This window comes from Agelaius tricolor, unplaced genomic scaffold, assembly GCF_023055355.1.
Source record: "Agelaius tricolor isolate 1412-34295 unplaced genomic scaffold, bAgeTri1.0.p SCAF_17, whole genome shotgun sequence".
In the NCBI taxonomy this organism is placed as follows: domain Eukaryota; kingdom Metazoa; phylum Chordata; class Aves; order Passeriformes; family Icteridae; genus Agelaius; species Agelaius tricolor.
The window spans coordinates 15,589,142-15,604,509 of record NW_027269277.1 but is presented as its reverse complement, the minus strand read 5'-3'; the positions used below and the strand labels follow the sequence as shown (position 1 = coordinate 15,604,509).

Here is a 15,368-nt window from a genome sequence, read left to right as displayed (position 1 = left end):
CCCTTCCGCCGCGCCGCACCACTCGCCTCGCGGGGGGCTGCGCCGATTGGTTGGGAGGGCCCGCGAGCGCCGCTGCTATTGGTGAATCTGCCGAGGGGGCGGGGAGAGGGCAGGCGGACCGGGGGAGGCAAGATGGCGGTGCAGGCGGTGCACCTGGAGGCGGACGCGTTCCTGGTGTGCCTGAACCACGCGCTGAGCACCGAGAAGGAGGAGGTCATGGGGCTCTGCATCGGAGAGGTACCGCCCGCGGAGGGGCGGCCCCGGGAGGGGCGGGTGGCGGCGCTGCCTGTGCGGGTTGTGGCCTGCGCGGGGACGCGGGGCGCAGGCTGTGAGCGCCGGCATCGCGCACGGAGCTACCCCGGCACCCCGCTCGTCTGCGGCCCTGGCAGCCGCCAGCGCCTGGGTCAGCTCTAAGAGAGTCGAATCTTAGAGTCAGGAAGGCTTTCCATGCGTGTACCCCCGCGTTCTCCGGTCCCACCTGCGGTACCCGTGCCCGTACCCCCGCGTTCTGTCGTGCGCACCCGTGCCCTGCGCTGCTCAGAGCGGCCGTGCCCTGCGGGTTGCTGTTTCTCTGGCAGAGAAATCTCTGATTTCCCCTCTGTGTCCTTAGGTGGACACGAACCGAATCGTCCACATCCACTCTGTGATCATCCTGCGGCGCTCTGACAAGAGGAAAGACCGTGTGGAGATCTCACCGGAGCAGCTCTCAGCTGCTTCCACTGAAGCAGAGATATCCTTCAGCAGAAACAGCAGCAGGCTCTCTTTACCTCAGAGCTCTTATCATGGGCTGTGTTTTAGGCCTGCAGTGGGTTTGAAGCTGTCAGCTGCTTCCTGCTGCAGCTGCTCAGCTGGGAGGGCTGCGCTGGCTGTTGCCTTTCCCTGGAGTCTTTGTTGGTTCCAGTGCTTGCAGTGGAATTATGTTATAAATTAGTTATCATTGTTTTGTATTTGGTCACAGGTAAAACTGCAGTGTGTTTGTGCAGGGAGTGGCAGTTCAGCAGGGAGGCTGAGTGGAAAAGGAAAGGTCAGCAAAGCTCCAGGTGCTGCACTGGGGAGCCTCTTCTCTGCACGCACTCGGGGATGCTGCTTTGGACAGTGGCTGAAATGTGGTTTGCTGCCACATGCAAACAAAATCCAGTTTGCTTCTGCAGCAGTGGCTCCTGATGGTGCTGGGGAAGAGGCTCCATCAGCTCCCTGCACTGTTTCTTATCACTCCTCCAAAGGGATCTGTGTGGTGCTGTTCACAGGGGTCCCAGGATGAGGGAAGAGATGAGAATCTTGACTCCATGTTTCAGAAGGCTGAATTATTTTTTTAGATATATATTTTATTAAAAGAAAATTATGTACTAAAACTATACTAAAAGAATAGAAGAAAGGATTTCATCAGAAGGCTTGAAAGGAAGGGAATGATAATAAAATCTTGTGACTGACCAGAGAGTCTGAGCCAGCTGACTGTGATTGGCCATTAATTAAAAACAACCACATGAGACCAATCCCAGATGCACCTGTTGCATTCCACAGCAGCAGATAATTATTGTTTACATTTTGTTCCTGAGACCTCTCAGCTTCTCAGGAGAAAAGATCCTAACAAAAGGATTTTTCATAAAATATGTCCATGACAGATCAGGAATTCTGTTGCCTCATAGGTAACCCGTTAAAGCTCTGCTGTTTTCCCCTGTGCATGCAGCCCTTCCCTTTGTCTGTTGGTTCTGGTTGGCTCCTTGACCCCCACACAGGCTGGCAGAGATGACAGGACGGCCCATGAGGGTGGTGGGCTGGTACCACTCCCACCCCCACATCACCGTGTGGCCCTCACACGTGGGTAAGAGCAGCCCTGGGCTCTGGGCAAACTCCACCTGCTGCCCCTGGGGCTGTCACTGAGCCCCAGAGATGCACATTGCAGCAGCTCTGAGTCTGAAACATTCCCTGATTGTCTGGGTGGGCTGCAGGGGCCCCTCCAGTGTATCCCCATTGCTGTGTGCGCTCTCCAAGGACTCAGATGTGGCCCAGGAGTCACAGATCAGCTACTGCTGGTACTGCTGTTCTTCCAGATGGAAAAACCACACCTTGGGTGTGAGGAATAGCAAAAAAAGCCGTGGGCATCCTGGGCCTGCTGTGATGAGTTCTGATATCTGTGAGTGTTAATGCATAGCTAAAAACTCTCATAAAAGAAGTACCTGAGTACCTTATATATGTTGGACTTCATGGTGACCTGTGGCAGCAGGCTGCCTGTGAGATAATTTCTTGGTTTTGTGAGCTCATCTTCTATTTTTAAGTTTTTCTATTTACATTGTAAATTGTTTACATTTAACTGTTTACATTTTAAATTGTATCAAGTTCTTTATTTGAACTCAAGTCACCCAGAGTGAGGATGTAAACATAAAGTTTGTGGCATTTGTTACCAAATTCGAGGTCACCCTTCAGAAGGTGGCAGATATTTCCCAGTGCTGCAGGGGAGCAGGGCAGCTCTCACTCTCATTTCTGTCCCTGCAGATGTCCGCACACAGGCCATGTATCAGATGATGGACCAAGGGTTTGTGGGGCTCATCTTTTCCTGCTTCATTGAGGACAAGAACACCAAGGTAGGCAACTTTAAAATGGCAGCAAACCCTCCAGGGGCTCATGAGAAACATCAGGGTAGAGCTGAAGTCCTCGGGTGCAGCCTGCAAGGACAGAGCTGTGCTGGGAGCACATGGAAAGCACAGCAGGAGTGGTTTGGATTGTGATCCCAAGGGCAGGAGAACAAGTGATGATTGCTCTGAGCTGCCCAGCAGCTGCAGAGTGTGCCTGAAATGGGCCAGGGCTCTTCCCTCAGGTGCCCAGCCCAGCACACACAGCTCTGCCCCTGTTCCAGCCTCTCCAGGAGGTGTGAGATATCATGTGAGATAAGCTGACACTCAGGTCTAGGCTGTCCAGGCAGCTGCTGCTAGAGAGTTTTTCCTCATTAAAGGGTTTATCAAGGTATGCCCTAAGCACCTCCAGCAAGTAAATTAAAGCAAAACCTCTGGAATTCTATTGAAAATTTCCTAGAGGAATGTGTCTTTGCCTTTAGATGTTTTTTTTGCCTTTGGAATCTGACTTTCTGCTGTCTCTCTTAGACAGGTAGAATTCTCTATACCTGTTTCCAGTCTGTTCAGGCCCAGAAGAGCTCAGAGTGAGTACAGAAGAATATTAGATCTGATTGTATTTTGTCTTGTCTCTCCTTTCTCTGCTTTGTCTCTAATAAGTGGCTTCTCAGCCTGTTGTGAGGAGCAAATGTACAGAGATGCCTGCACAGGGTCTCCTCACTTCTGCTCTGCTGGCTGCTGGAAGAGAATCTAAAGATTAGCAATGCTTCTTTTAGCCTAGATAATTAATTCTTCTAAGATTTGAGGTCAGGGTGGGGATTTGTGCTGCAATTCAGTGTGTAGCAGCACCACCTTTTTGCTTCCAGCTCTAGAGGTCAAGCCCTCAGGTTTGCACCTTACAATTAAACTTCAGGACAAGTATGTGGATATAAAATGCTTCCCTTTGCCTGTCAGCTCAGGCATGTGTTCCAAAAGTGGATGTGCAGCACTGCCAGGCCTTGGACAGACTGTTGCAAGGTTGTAGAAGTCATTTTTTTGTTTGCTGCTTTTAATTATATCTCATACCCTTCTAGATATGACAGGATTGAAATTCCCATTCATGTTGTTCCCCATGAAACCATTGGGAAGGTGTGTCTGGAATCAGCTGTGGAGCTGCCCAAGATCCTTTGCCAAGAAGAGCAGGATGCCTACAGGAGAATTCACAGGTAACAGCCCCGGGGCTCTGCCCCTCTCCAAGGCTGTCTTTGCTGACATGTTCTATTGTTGCTGTACTTAAGACTTTGCTAAGTCTTTGCAAAGACTTTAAGACTTAGCAAAGACTGACCAAAGCCTTAGCAAAGCTATAGAAATTAAGGATTAGCAGTTCCTGTGCCTCTGTAGAATTTACTGAAGTCTGTAGAACTGAGCCTGGGGTTAGCAGCAGAATTTTGGGGTTTTGTTATCATGGGTTGTTATCCTTGTGAATGTGCAGGGCTTCAGCAGGTGAAGAGGTTTAGGTGTACCTGTGGGCAGCTGGTTTTACAGCCTGTGTCTAATTCACAATTCCCTGCTGTCTTGTCTCCAACCTGCTTTCTTTTCCTTCCCTTAGCCTCACCCATCTCGACTCTGTAACTAAGATCCATAATGGCTCAGGTAAGGATTCCTTTCTTGCATGTGACAATCCAGGGTGCTACTCCCAGAGGAAAAATGGTGGAATCTTGTTACACAGGAACAGAATTATAACTAGGAACTTAAAAACTTCAAAGGCTGTAAAACACCCTAATCCTGGGTGAATCCTGAATGTTGTATCCTTCAGGCTTTGTAGAATTGGTTAAAATTATGGAAGACTTTGGGATTGTTTGGGATTTTGGGGCTTGGTTTGTTTAGGTTATTTTTTCTGTTGGAACAGGAAAGGGGATTTGGGATTTGTTGGGTGTTAAAGCAGTGTCTGGCTGACCTGTATGCACACTTCCATCTCCTGGCACTTTATAGGTGTTACATGGGTGTGACATCTTTCCTTTTGCCACTGTGATGGGGTCAATCCTAATCCCACTTCTGTTCCATGTTTTATCACCCCATTGTCCATTCTCACACATCTAGGAAAGGAGACATTCTGTGATGCTTCTAAATTTAGAAATTAATTAGCATCAGTGATTAGCTGTGTGCAGATTTTCATTGTAGAGCTGTCATCCCTGCCTGGGTCACACTGAAATGGTGTTTCCCTGTTAGAAGCTGCTGGCTCTGACCTTCCTGTGCAGATGTGTGGTTGCCATGGCCAGGATGCTGGAGGGTTTCCTTGGCTGGCTCTTGGCTTTGGGGGTGTTGTAGCACACTGAGTCTTTTGTGTGCTGTCCTGGCATGATGTGTTGTTGCTCTTTGCAGTGTTCACAAAGAACCTCTGCAGCCAAATGTCTGCCATCAGTGGGCCCCTGCTGCAGTGGCTCGAGGACAGACTGGAGCAGAACAAACAGCGCATGCAGGAGCTGCAGCGGGAGAAGGAGCAGCTGCTGGAGGAACTTGCTGCTTTGGAGTGAGGAGGAAATGCAGACCCTTCAGGAAAGTGATGTGAAAAAATCTTCAAGAACTACTCCAGGCTGAAGGGTGGCCCTGCCTTGCCTTGGTGGAGGTACTGGCTGTGCCTCTCCTCTTGCAGCAAGAGCACAGCTCCAGGATCAGGACTTTACCTGCCCCAGCCTGGTGCAAAACAGTGCTGTGTCTGCAGTTGCTGCACTTCTGGCTCAGTGGTGGGGCTGGGCAGCACCTGAATGCTCCTGTTCTGGAGAGCACACACCTAGGGAACCTGTTGTTTCTCCCTCTGTGTTTTGACAGAAGTCCTACTGCTTTACATGTATTCCAGGAGCCTGGAACAGGAGGCTTAGAGGGGAAAAGTGTCCCTGCTGTCATATATGATGCTGCCAACTTCTGCCTTCTCTTAGTAGCTTCAGTTGACCATGATCTTATCTCTAGTAATGTTCTGGATCACTGGTCATTCACCCAGGCAGGTAGGAGGTGGGAGGGAAGCTTGGGAACAGACCTGGAAGATCTTTGACACAGGATCTGTGTTCAGCATATGTCAAACCAAATAAAAATTCCAAAGCTAGAGCTGTTGGGAGTAAAAATGAAATGAATGCTGCCCCGTGCCTGCATTTTTTGGTCAGTCTATTCTCTTACTCCATGTACTGCTGGTATGTGCCCAGCACTGAGGTTCTCTAGAAAATGAAGTTTCTGCTGGCTCAGTGAGGGGACTGTGGTTCCTTCCCAGAGGGAAGAAGGTTGAGGTGCTGGGCAGAGAACTCATGGATTTACTAGTCTGACATTCTTCCATGCTGAATTTAACTGCAGAAATTTCCTTAGACTGGAATGAAATAGCTGTTGTTGAATTAATCCATTTAAATGTTCTTGCTGTTGCATTTCACAGTCTCATGGGAGCAAAGGATGGGACAATTGCAGTGACAGAGCTGGGGCAGAGGCACTCCCTGCCCATGGCAGCCACTGTTGATTAGCAGCTGTTAAGTGCTGTCAGATGTGGAAGCCCCATAACCCCATGGCTTTGTCAGACTTGACTTTTCAATCTTTCCACATTTGTACTGCCAAATCCCCTAAGAGTAGAACTTCCTTGAAGTCTATTGCTCACTACTTTCTTTTTCCTTAGAAGTGCTGTGAACAGTAATTCATCAGTTTTTGAACAGTCAGTGGTTTTGTGCTGTTGTTTTTGCTGTTGGTTTCTAGTTCCAATGCTCCTTACCTTCATCATTGCAGGAGAAGGGAGGGTGGGCCTCAGTGGCCCCAGGCTTCATGTGGGCCCCTGGGAGATAAACCAGCAGCTCATCAGAATGGGGATCCTTGGATTGTAATCCCAGTGACCACAGCCAGGAGAGCTGGGCTGCTGCCAGGGTTCTGTATTCTTACACAGCCATGATTAAATTGAAACAAAGTAGCCTGGTTTATTGCAAGAGCTTGTATCAAACTGACATTTATTGATTACCAAAATCATTAAGCCCCTGAGCAATTTGCTTACAGAAGACACAAACACTATAACACACATTGTTGCATTTTATATGAAAGACTTCAGCCATGACAAGACCTACTCATCCTTGGGGAAAGTGTTTCAATCTGCATTCCTCTACCTGATCTTCCCTGCTCTTCTGCATCTGTTTTAGTTTCTATGAAATCTCAATGATAGAGGTACACTATTTACTGAGGGTTAAAGGGCTTTGGAGAAATATACATATACTTACATGAATTCATGAATATTAATTTCTTAACAGAAATTCACATATTCTGTTACTGGATTTAAGGCACCATCTACCTACCACTTAATTTTAACAAAAACAGCCAAGGATCTCTCAGGAAAGTCTACATGGGAGAATATCTGAACCCATGTTGAAGCCCAACTCAGGTATGCCCCTTTTCCTGCCTTGGAGTCATTCAGAGTCAGAGGATTTAGGCTGGTGGGCCTGGACTTTCTTGCCTTGGCAATCGCAGCCAGATGCACACAGAGCAGTTCTTCAGCACACACAGAGAGTCTACAGCATATCAGCTGCCCCGATTAAACAGTAAATCCCTTACTCACTGAAGACATGCTATGTGTAACAGCTGCTCAGAAATTTCATTACTCTCTATAAAAAATTTAAATAGCACCAAGAAAGGAGGTATATTGAGATATTAGAAGGAATCTTCCAGCTTGGTTTTCACAGCAAAATCAGCACTGAGTTTCTTCATGACCTCTGCGTGACTCAGCCCATGCTGCTCTCTCTTAGCAAGGGCATAGTTTTCCTTGACATACTTGGCAAAGGGCGTGAGCTGTGTCCTGGCAGGGGTGCCCCCCCTGCCCGGGGGCTGCCTCAGGGCCAGCTGCCCCCCGCAGAAGGCGCAGACGAACCGCGCCGTGTCCAGGGACCGCGAGTGCCGCCCGATCCTGAAAGGCAACAACCAGCACTGTGGGAAAGGGGCCCTTGCTCTGCTGCTCATGTCTGAGGCAGCGTTTTAGAACAGGGAACAGTACATTACACAGTGGTACAATCAAATCTGTGTTACACTTCCCTACCCAGGAACTTTTTCCACTGCTCTTTCAGCTTGGTTCCTTCCTCTATCTCTTCTCTCAGCCTACTGGTATGAAGTGCTACAACATTTCCAACTACCTCCACAACCCATGTATCAACTGCCTCTTGGAGTTTCTCCTCAAAGACATCATTTAAAAACAAATCTTCTTAATGTTCTGTTGCATCTAAGCAACTACTGCATTGCATATTCCTAATAAACATTTCAGGGTATGTGAGGCGTTTCCTTCCAGTACTTCTGGGAGTCACACATACAATCCTGAGGTAAAAAAAAAGCCATAAATGGTGTCATTATTACAGGTTGTGTCCCAGTGTTGATCTTTCCCATCACAGTGCTGCTCACATCTGTGAGGTTGCAGATATAATTTAAAGTCATCAGGACTTTAGGCTGGAAGTTTCCTCTGGTAGTTTTATCCAGTATCTAATCACTCAAATATTCTGTGCCCAGTTTTCATGGGGATTTGTTCCTTCAAAGCTTAACTGTGTATCTCTTACTGCTTCCCAAAGACCTCCTCTCATCACCACTGGTCCTCAGATGATGTTTCTGCCTGTCCTGACCTCTGAAATAGAACTGAAACTATCTGGAAACAAATGTGGAGTCACATACTGAAGTTCTGTGGGCTCTGGAAAACATCAGAATATCCAAATTGCTTTACTACTTCAGAGAACCCTGATTTCTAGACGCAGGAGAGTGCCAAGTTAGAAAGTTAATCCGCAATCATAGGCAAGATGAAAACATTACTCACGTAGCTTTGCAGCGACCACACTCATAGGTGAATTTATAATTGATCTCATAGCTGTGGCACCGTGTCACCACCGGCAGCTCTGGATGAATTACAGCTGCTTTGTTGGCATAGAACCTCCAGAAGCGCCCGTGCCCGTCCCGCACGCCGCTGATGAGCCAGGTGGCTGCGTGGCAAACCTCGTGGATCAGCGTGTCCCGGAGGCGATCTCGGGGAAAGCAACCAAAACAATCAGCCAGGGGTGGGGAAGAACAAACTCACCTGTGGTCACTGCTTCAGGCCTCTGACACTCATGCTGGATTAAGATGCAAGTGTTATTTTGAAGGTTAAAATGTCTTGATAAGACATTTTACCAATGTCTTGATAAGATAAAATGCTCCAAACCAAGGTTTTACTTAGTGCATTTCCAGTTTTTGATCAGCCCCAACTCTGCATCCTAGTTACTCCACCACACACCTCATCTGTTTGGGGTTTTCTGTTTGATTGGTAAAGCTACACCACTCCTGCAAGTGTTTAAGGCCAGGTTGGGCAGGGCTTGAAGAAACCTAGTTCTAGTAGAAGGTGTCCCTTCCCATGGCAGGGAGTTGGTACAAGATGGTTTTTAAGATCCCTTTCAATCCAAACCATTTTGTGATTCATTTTCCCATATTGGGAGGGGATGAGGGAGAAATAACAATCACAGTATCACATAACAAAACCTTATTTGGCACTGACCTGTCTTTATTCCAGCTTTAAACACTACCAACAAGGTGTCTTGCTGTGATGGAAGAAGTCAGATTTTAGACTGCCATTATAACACAGAATTAGAGTCTAACACCTAGCCTGTAGGTCTTCAAGTCATTAAGAAATATAAACAATAGTGCAGTTAGTGTGACTGCATCTCTGTTCTCACGTTTTGTATATTTGCCCAGCCTCTCAGAAGGGCAGTGGAATGTGGACAAATCCATACATGTATTTATTAATTTATACAAGATAATATAAAATTTTGCAGCAGGCTCCAGTTCCAGATCTCTTAATCAGATTTTTGTTTTTATCTCTAAAACTTACTTCCTCAAAGAAGATCAACACACCCTTTCTTGACCAACCTGCAGAGTCACAGACCTTCTCAGAGAGTTCAATGCGAGCGTAACGCTTCCCTTCAGGGCCTCCCCTCTGCCCCGTTACACAATACCCTGCTGTTTTCCTCATTTTCTTATTCCAGATTATTTCCATGTCCTCTGGTAACTGAAAAACAAAACAATGCATGTAGTCTGCCCTCTCCTACCTCTTCTCTTACCTTCTGCCCTCTGGCTTCCCCTTGTATTTAGTGCAAAGCTACTCCAGGAAGTCTCCGTTGGTGCCCTTAACACTTAAGATGCCAACTCCCCTCCATGGCCTCTTATTCCCACCATCAGTTTTTCTGTAACCAACAATGGGAGTTTCACAGTGCAGGGTGAGACAGGAGTCCTAAGTTCTTCTATTCTACCTCCAAGTACCTCCAGGTACAGGGCTGAAGCACTGGGCAGTAAGATATTCTGCTTCAGTGAGTCTGTTCAGCTCAGTTTTATGTGGAACCATGACCTCAGCCTGTCAGCTCAACACTATTTTCTCATCTGCATAAAAACCACTTTCCTTCCTGGGGGAAATCCCACTGGAATTACTGAGGGCAGTGCCCTTCTTTCAAGGATATTTCTCAACAGAGGGTCCCCAATATCCCAGATGATGATCCCAGATCAAGACAGTTCTCTGAAATTGAACCTTAAATTTGAAACACAATTTGTAGACTTATGCTCACCCTAAACTGTTATTTGAAGGATCACCCTTTTAATCTGCTCCAGAAAGGCAGACATGAACATCCAATAGGAAGGAACACAGATTATGTGCAGCATTTCCATTACAGATGGGAAAGCAAAGCCAAGCTGAAAACTGCTGCATCACAGTGGTGACAAACCCCTTTTGAAGAAATTGCCTGGACTAATTCAAACATAACCCACTGCTATAAAGCTTAACTTCTACAATCTGAAGAGGAATAAAGAGCAATCACATCAAAAAGTGAGGAGCAACATAGTAACCAGCATTTTAGAATGGTAGTTCTTGTTTTGAAACCAACCTTCTGCTCAAAGATAGTACTATTAAACAGCCTGTAGAGCTTCTGGGCCAGCTCCTCTTTATTTTTCTTGAAATACTTCACATAGTGGGAGGCTGGATTTGAAAGATCTTGCAAGAAACAACCAGGCACTGAACATACCCTGAGCCTGCAAGAAAAGCCATTAAGCAGTTTGCTGAAGTACAGAGATATGGAAAAACACAGGGAAAAATAATGGCCAATAAAGATCTCAGGGATGCTTCAAGTGGCATCAACCTCTCCTGAGCCTTTCCACCAGCTTGCCTCATGAGGCCATGGCTGTCCTCTTACCCCTCTGAGGGCATGAAAGGGCAGAGCTGTTGCAAAAGTCCTGCAGTTACTTCATTAATTCACAAAATTACATTATGATGGCTCCTAAGTAGGAAAAGAGACTCGGATTTTGTGACACAGCAAGCCACAACTATACCAAAATTTAATCAATATATGAACAGCTCTAACATGATCATCACAACAAAGGTTTGCTTTCAGAAACAGACAAAGATGATCCAGGAATGCTCAGGAATTATTTCAGGGGAAGCAGATATTCCACCAGGATTACTAACTCCAATGCTGCAGCATTCTGACCTTTTGAAGTCTCACCTTTTAAATTATATCAATTTAAAGGTTTGGTATTGAATACACCACTATAAAATGATTAAAGGAAACAGCACATGGCTGCTTCAGGAGGCATAATAAGGGCAGCTATTAGAAATGAAAAATGCATTCTTTTGAAAAGTCTAAGCTGTATCTACATATAGAAAAAGAAACATGAATTCTCCAAGTTATAAGGGTACAGATTAAAAAAATCAACACACTCTTGTTTAAAAGGTATTAATTACTAATGGAATGAGTTTTGCATCTTTTCAGAGGTAAGCAGCTGGATTTATACAATATGTAGAGCCACCACATGCTGTACAAGACAAGGAATAGCAAAAAGAAGATTTGGCACTTGTCAGATTTATTTGTCATCAATTCCCCTAGGCAGAGATCAGTTTATATTCTCCCTTTCACACTGGAGACTGAAAACTGTTTTACAGCTATTCAACCATTAACAAATGCTGAATTAGTAGAAGTTTCTAGGTAGCAGAGGAATCACATCATCCTATGCAAAATACATCTCTTTGTCCATAGAACACAGGAACAACAGAGAAACACTCACCTTTTCTCTGTCTTTGCTGACTGTGAGCAACTGACTGATCCATTCCCAGGAATTCTTGCAGGAGTTGTTATCATGGAAGGTGTTCCTTGAAGGGAAATGGATTTTGGCTTTGGTGTCTTGACTCCCTCCCCTTTCACAGGCTGTGCATCTTTGCAGGGTGGCTTGATGTTTTCTAGTTCAACAGGAAGAGTCACAGGATTACACAGCATACATTAAAAAAAAAAAAATCAAAGGACCATTAGAAACCACCAAAAGGATCCACCAGATTTGCTTTCAGAATATTTTTAAAAACTAAAAGTGCCTACAGTGATAAAAACAAGCAATAGTGAAAAATTTACATCTTGATAGCACAAGATGACTTTTCTAAATGCTCAGAGGAGTAATTTTTGATTGCACCAAAATCCTTTTCAAGGTGCTGGGCTGCACCTCAGAGATTGATGCCACACAGATGGAAAGAACCAGGCAATTAGAACCACTGCAAGTTAGCTGAGGACTGCTCACCTGTCGTGCTTGGCTGAAATACAGATTTACTTGTGCTTAAGACTGGTTTGCGGGGCAGACTTCGCTTCTTTATCCGTTCCATTAAAGATCCAAAACTCTCATCTGAGCTGTCTGATTCCACCCCTGCACCACGTCCCAGGGCCACAGTTGGCAATTTATTTTCTGTATTTTCACAGCTTCTTTCCTTCCTTCTAACAAGCAAATCTGGACTGCCTCTGAAAACTGACTTGTTCCGATTTTGTGGAGATGAAAGATTTTTGCACTTCTGACTCTCTCTCAAGTCTTTCACTCCCTCTTTTTGGTGGTTATGCCACGGGCTGTCTACAAAGACAGAATCTTCAGTGTCACTTGATGTGTCTGGATACTGCAATTCTTGGCAGCAAGTGTTTCTCTTTCCAGGAGTCATCAGCTTTTTCGGGGTCTGAAGATCTTTCCGTGCTGCAATTCAAAAGAAAGAGCTTGAAGTTTTGGGGGTTGCATTTAGGAGACCTGTCTTTGTCTTAACACAAAAGAAATCCCTTGAAAGACAGGAAAACACAAAGAACAGTAAAGCATCTTATCTTTTTTTTTTTATTATAGGTGACTGCTTACCACTCTTGGTTGTACTCTTTTTCACCTTCAAGTCCAAGAAGAAATCATCCGAGTCATCAATGAAGTCTTTCAAACTGTAAAGAGAAAAAAGGCAAATTGTGTGGAATAAAGGTAGGAGTAAGGAGAAAAATAGAGCAGTAAGTGTGCCTTACTGAAACAGCAATCCAAAAAAAGCCACCCAATATAACATTATCAGCTGCTCACAGCAAATGTCACCAACTGCATCCATGAATAGGAATGGGAAGAACCTGTGAACCTCCAAACATCCCCTTTTACATTTGCCCTGAACATGACTGAAGATGTAACAGGTCTGTCTGCACTCTCTCCTAAACTGGCCTATGAATCAATACAAATTTAAATGGTTTTCCTCTATTCTGATTAAATATGTAAAATGTAAATATTATACAGAACACTAAAATGTGAACACAGAAAATTCATTAATGACAGCACCCACCTTGTATCTGCCTTTTTAGGAACAGATTTGGGAGTTTTCAGTCTAGCTAAAACTGAAACAAAAGAAGATTAATTAAGAACAAGGTTCTGTGTCTCTTGTTATGCATTTCTAAAAGTTTGCAACCAGTAAAAATTTGGTCTGAAGTATTTTCAAAAACCAAACATAATTATATTTACATATAATTCCAACCCTCAATTCCTCAAAGCTGGCAGCAGCTTTCTAGTCTCTGGAGACTAAAAAGGAAGCAAGTGAGTGACAGGGAACAGACAAAACTGAGGCAGTAAGAAAAAGATAATGCAAGGCAAAAAGAGTGAAACTTGAGGCAATTCAAGAACACTCCCTGTGGCGCTGACACCAAAACTGCACTGTAAGGAGAGAATTACTGTGCAGCACAAGCAATGAAAGAAAGTAACATGTAAAAATGCTTCACTGTAATTAGACAGAAACGTGTCCTTTTCATACTCCTTCATAACACAAACTAAGGTGTCATTACTTACACATTTCAAATTCATCATCGCTGCTGGAAGACAAGTACAGGGTACTGCTGCAAAAACAAAATGCAGAACTTTAGGTCACAGCAAGATCTGCATCTCCATTGGCGTGAAACACCCATGAACACAGAACCAAATATACATTGGGAAAAACACTCAAAGTCCCAAATCGGCTGAATTATTTTAACTCTTTATAGAAAGCTCGTTTCTTGTCTTACACGTGGTCTATGAGCTGTCAGAGCATGTGTTATAGTAAGCCTGAAACTCCAGCCCAGGCACTGATGAGTAAGAAGCTGCTTTTGCATAAAGTGCACTTTAATAGAGCTGCCACGAATATTTAGCAAAATGCAGCAGCTGTCATACTGATATTTAAAGAGGCAGAATGGAGGCATAACCACCTGGACTGCTATGCCCATGCAAATGTAGAGGCTGCCCACAACATCCTTACCAAGTTATTTATTTCATTTTAGGAGAACATGAACCAAACGTTAAACACTTAAAAAATATGTGATGCAGCTGCCTAAAAAACCAGGAAGACAGCTTTTTTAAGATGGACACTACCTAAACCTTAAAGATTGCAATTCTGAAACACACTAATACCTACCAATCACCATAAAACAAACAAGAGAAAAATCTAGAATTATAATTATAAATCAATATATATAATAGGTACTACATGCAATGTAGTATGGTGTATTATATATAAATGCATGCATTATATGTATATATATATATATGCACATACATTTACATATATGTATATATATGTGAAGCAGAGTAGAAATTTTCCAAAGCAGAAATCCATTTTGATTTAAGTGAAATGTACATCTTTAAGTTAAGTCTGTAGCTTGCTGTTTAGTCTGTCTGCCTATTATCATGAAGGGCCTGTGCTTAGAAAAACTGCTTCAGCCAAAAGACAAGAGATAAGAAAAGAAGAAAAGAGCAGACAGAGAAGAGCAATCTGACCCAAGAATTCTTTCTAAGATAAAGAAGAATTAGTGGCAAGCATCACGCAAAATCAGTTGAATAAATATGTATAAACCTATTGTAAAATTGCATGCATATGTATTTAAGAAAGAGATAAAAAAAGATCTGAAGCTCCCAGAACTACACACGTCATTTTAAAAGAACGATTCCCACATGCGTCCAGCGCTGTAATAAACATACCAACTTTACAACTTTCACAAAAGTTGTAGAGTTTGTTTGTTTCTGCAAATTATATGTACATAGAGATGTATATATGTGTATGTATACATATATAAACAGCGATATATTTAAGAACTCTCTGTGTTAATAATTTAATAAAAATACGTCAGGACACACAGGCTGCGGCGCTGTTTCCCCCGGTCCCCCTCACCTGCCGCTCCGCCAGCCCTGGCTGCCCGCGGCGCCTCTCTCGGGGCTCCTACCGGCCGCGGCCGCTGCCCCGCTCGCTGCCCGCCGTGCCCCGGCCCCACTGCCCGCCCTGTCCCGCCATTCCCGGTACCGGGGGGCCGGCTCGGGCTCGGGGCCGGGGCCAGGCCCCGCTGCCGCTCCCGCCATGGCGCTTGAACGGCCCGCGCCCTTCCGGGGCACCGCGCATGCGCACATGGGCGGCGCCAGCGGCCCGCCCGCCCCGCGGCACCGGCGGCGCGGAAATTCCGCTTATTCCTACCCAAAATACCCATTGCTGCCCAAACCGCTGCTCAAAACGTTACACAACGGAAGAGTTAAAGCCAG

The 15,368-nt window shown here is 45.1% G+C and overlaps 2 protein-coding genes across 5 annotated transcripts; one reads left to right on the top strand and one right to left on the bottom strand.

Annotated features, from left to right (window-relative positions):
• The first annotated feature begins 82 nt into the window (after nt 1–82).
• On the top strand, nt 83–5,670 carry BRCC3 (BRCA1/BRCA2-containing complex subunit 3). 2 transcript variants are annotated; one of them, XM_071442632.1, is made up of 8 exons: nt 83–237; nt 611–731; nt 1,736–1,822; nt 2,494–2,582; nt 3,099–3,154; nt 3,641–3,772; nt 4,156–4,199; nt 4,929–5,670. In XM_071442632.1, exons 1-8 carry the CDS (start codon nt 133–135, stop codon nt 5,078–5,080), a joined length of 786 nt encoding a protein of 261 aa, XP_071298733.1. In that variant the 5' UTR covers nt 83–132; the 3' UTR covers nt 5,081–5,670. The 2 variants fall into 2 exon arrangements, with proteins under 2 accessions (XP_071298733.1, XP_071298734.1); XM_071442633.1 differs by lacking the exons at nt 83–237; nt 611–731; nt 1,736–1,822 and adding an exon at nt 1,829–2,134.
• Nucleotides 5,671–6,489: 819 nt separating this feature from the next.
• GCNA (germ cell nuclear acidic peptidase) lies at nt 6,490–15,267 on the bottom strand. 3 transcript variants are annotated; one of them, XM_071442621.1, is made up of 11 exons: nt 15,007–15,267; nt 13,656–13,702; nt 13,159–13,210; nt 12,705–12,778; nt 12,114–12,551; nt 11,613–11,784; nt 10,439–10,583; nt 9,451–9,573; nt 9,064–9,106; nt 8,353–8,557; nt 6,490–7,464 (listed from the first exon to the last, which is right to left on the bottom strand). In XM_071442621.1, exons 1-11 carry the CDS (start codon nt 15,237–15,239, stop codon nt 7,212–7,214), a joined length of 1,785 nt encoding a protein of 594 aa, XP_071298722.1. In that variant the 5' UTR covers nt 15,240–15,267; the 3' UTR covers nt 6,490–7,211. The 3 variants fall into 3 exon arrangements, with proteins under 3 accessions (XP_071298722.1, XP_071298723.1, XP_071298724.1); XM_071442622.1 differs by having other exon boundaries at nt 13,656–13,699; XM_071442623.1 differs by lacking the exon at nt 9,064–9,106 and having other exon boundaries at nt 9,435–9,573.
• Between the last annotated feature and the right edge of the window lie 101 nt (nt 15,268–15,368).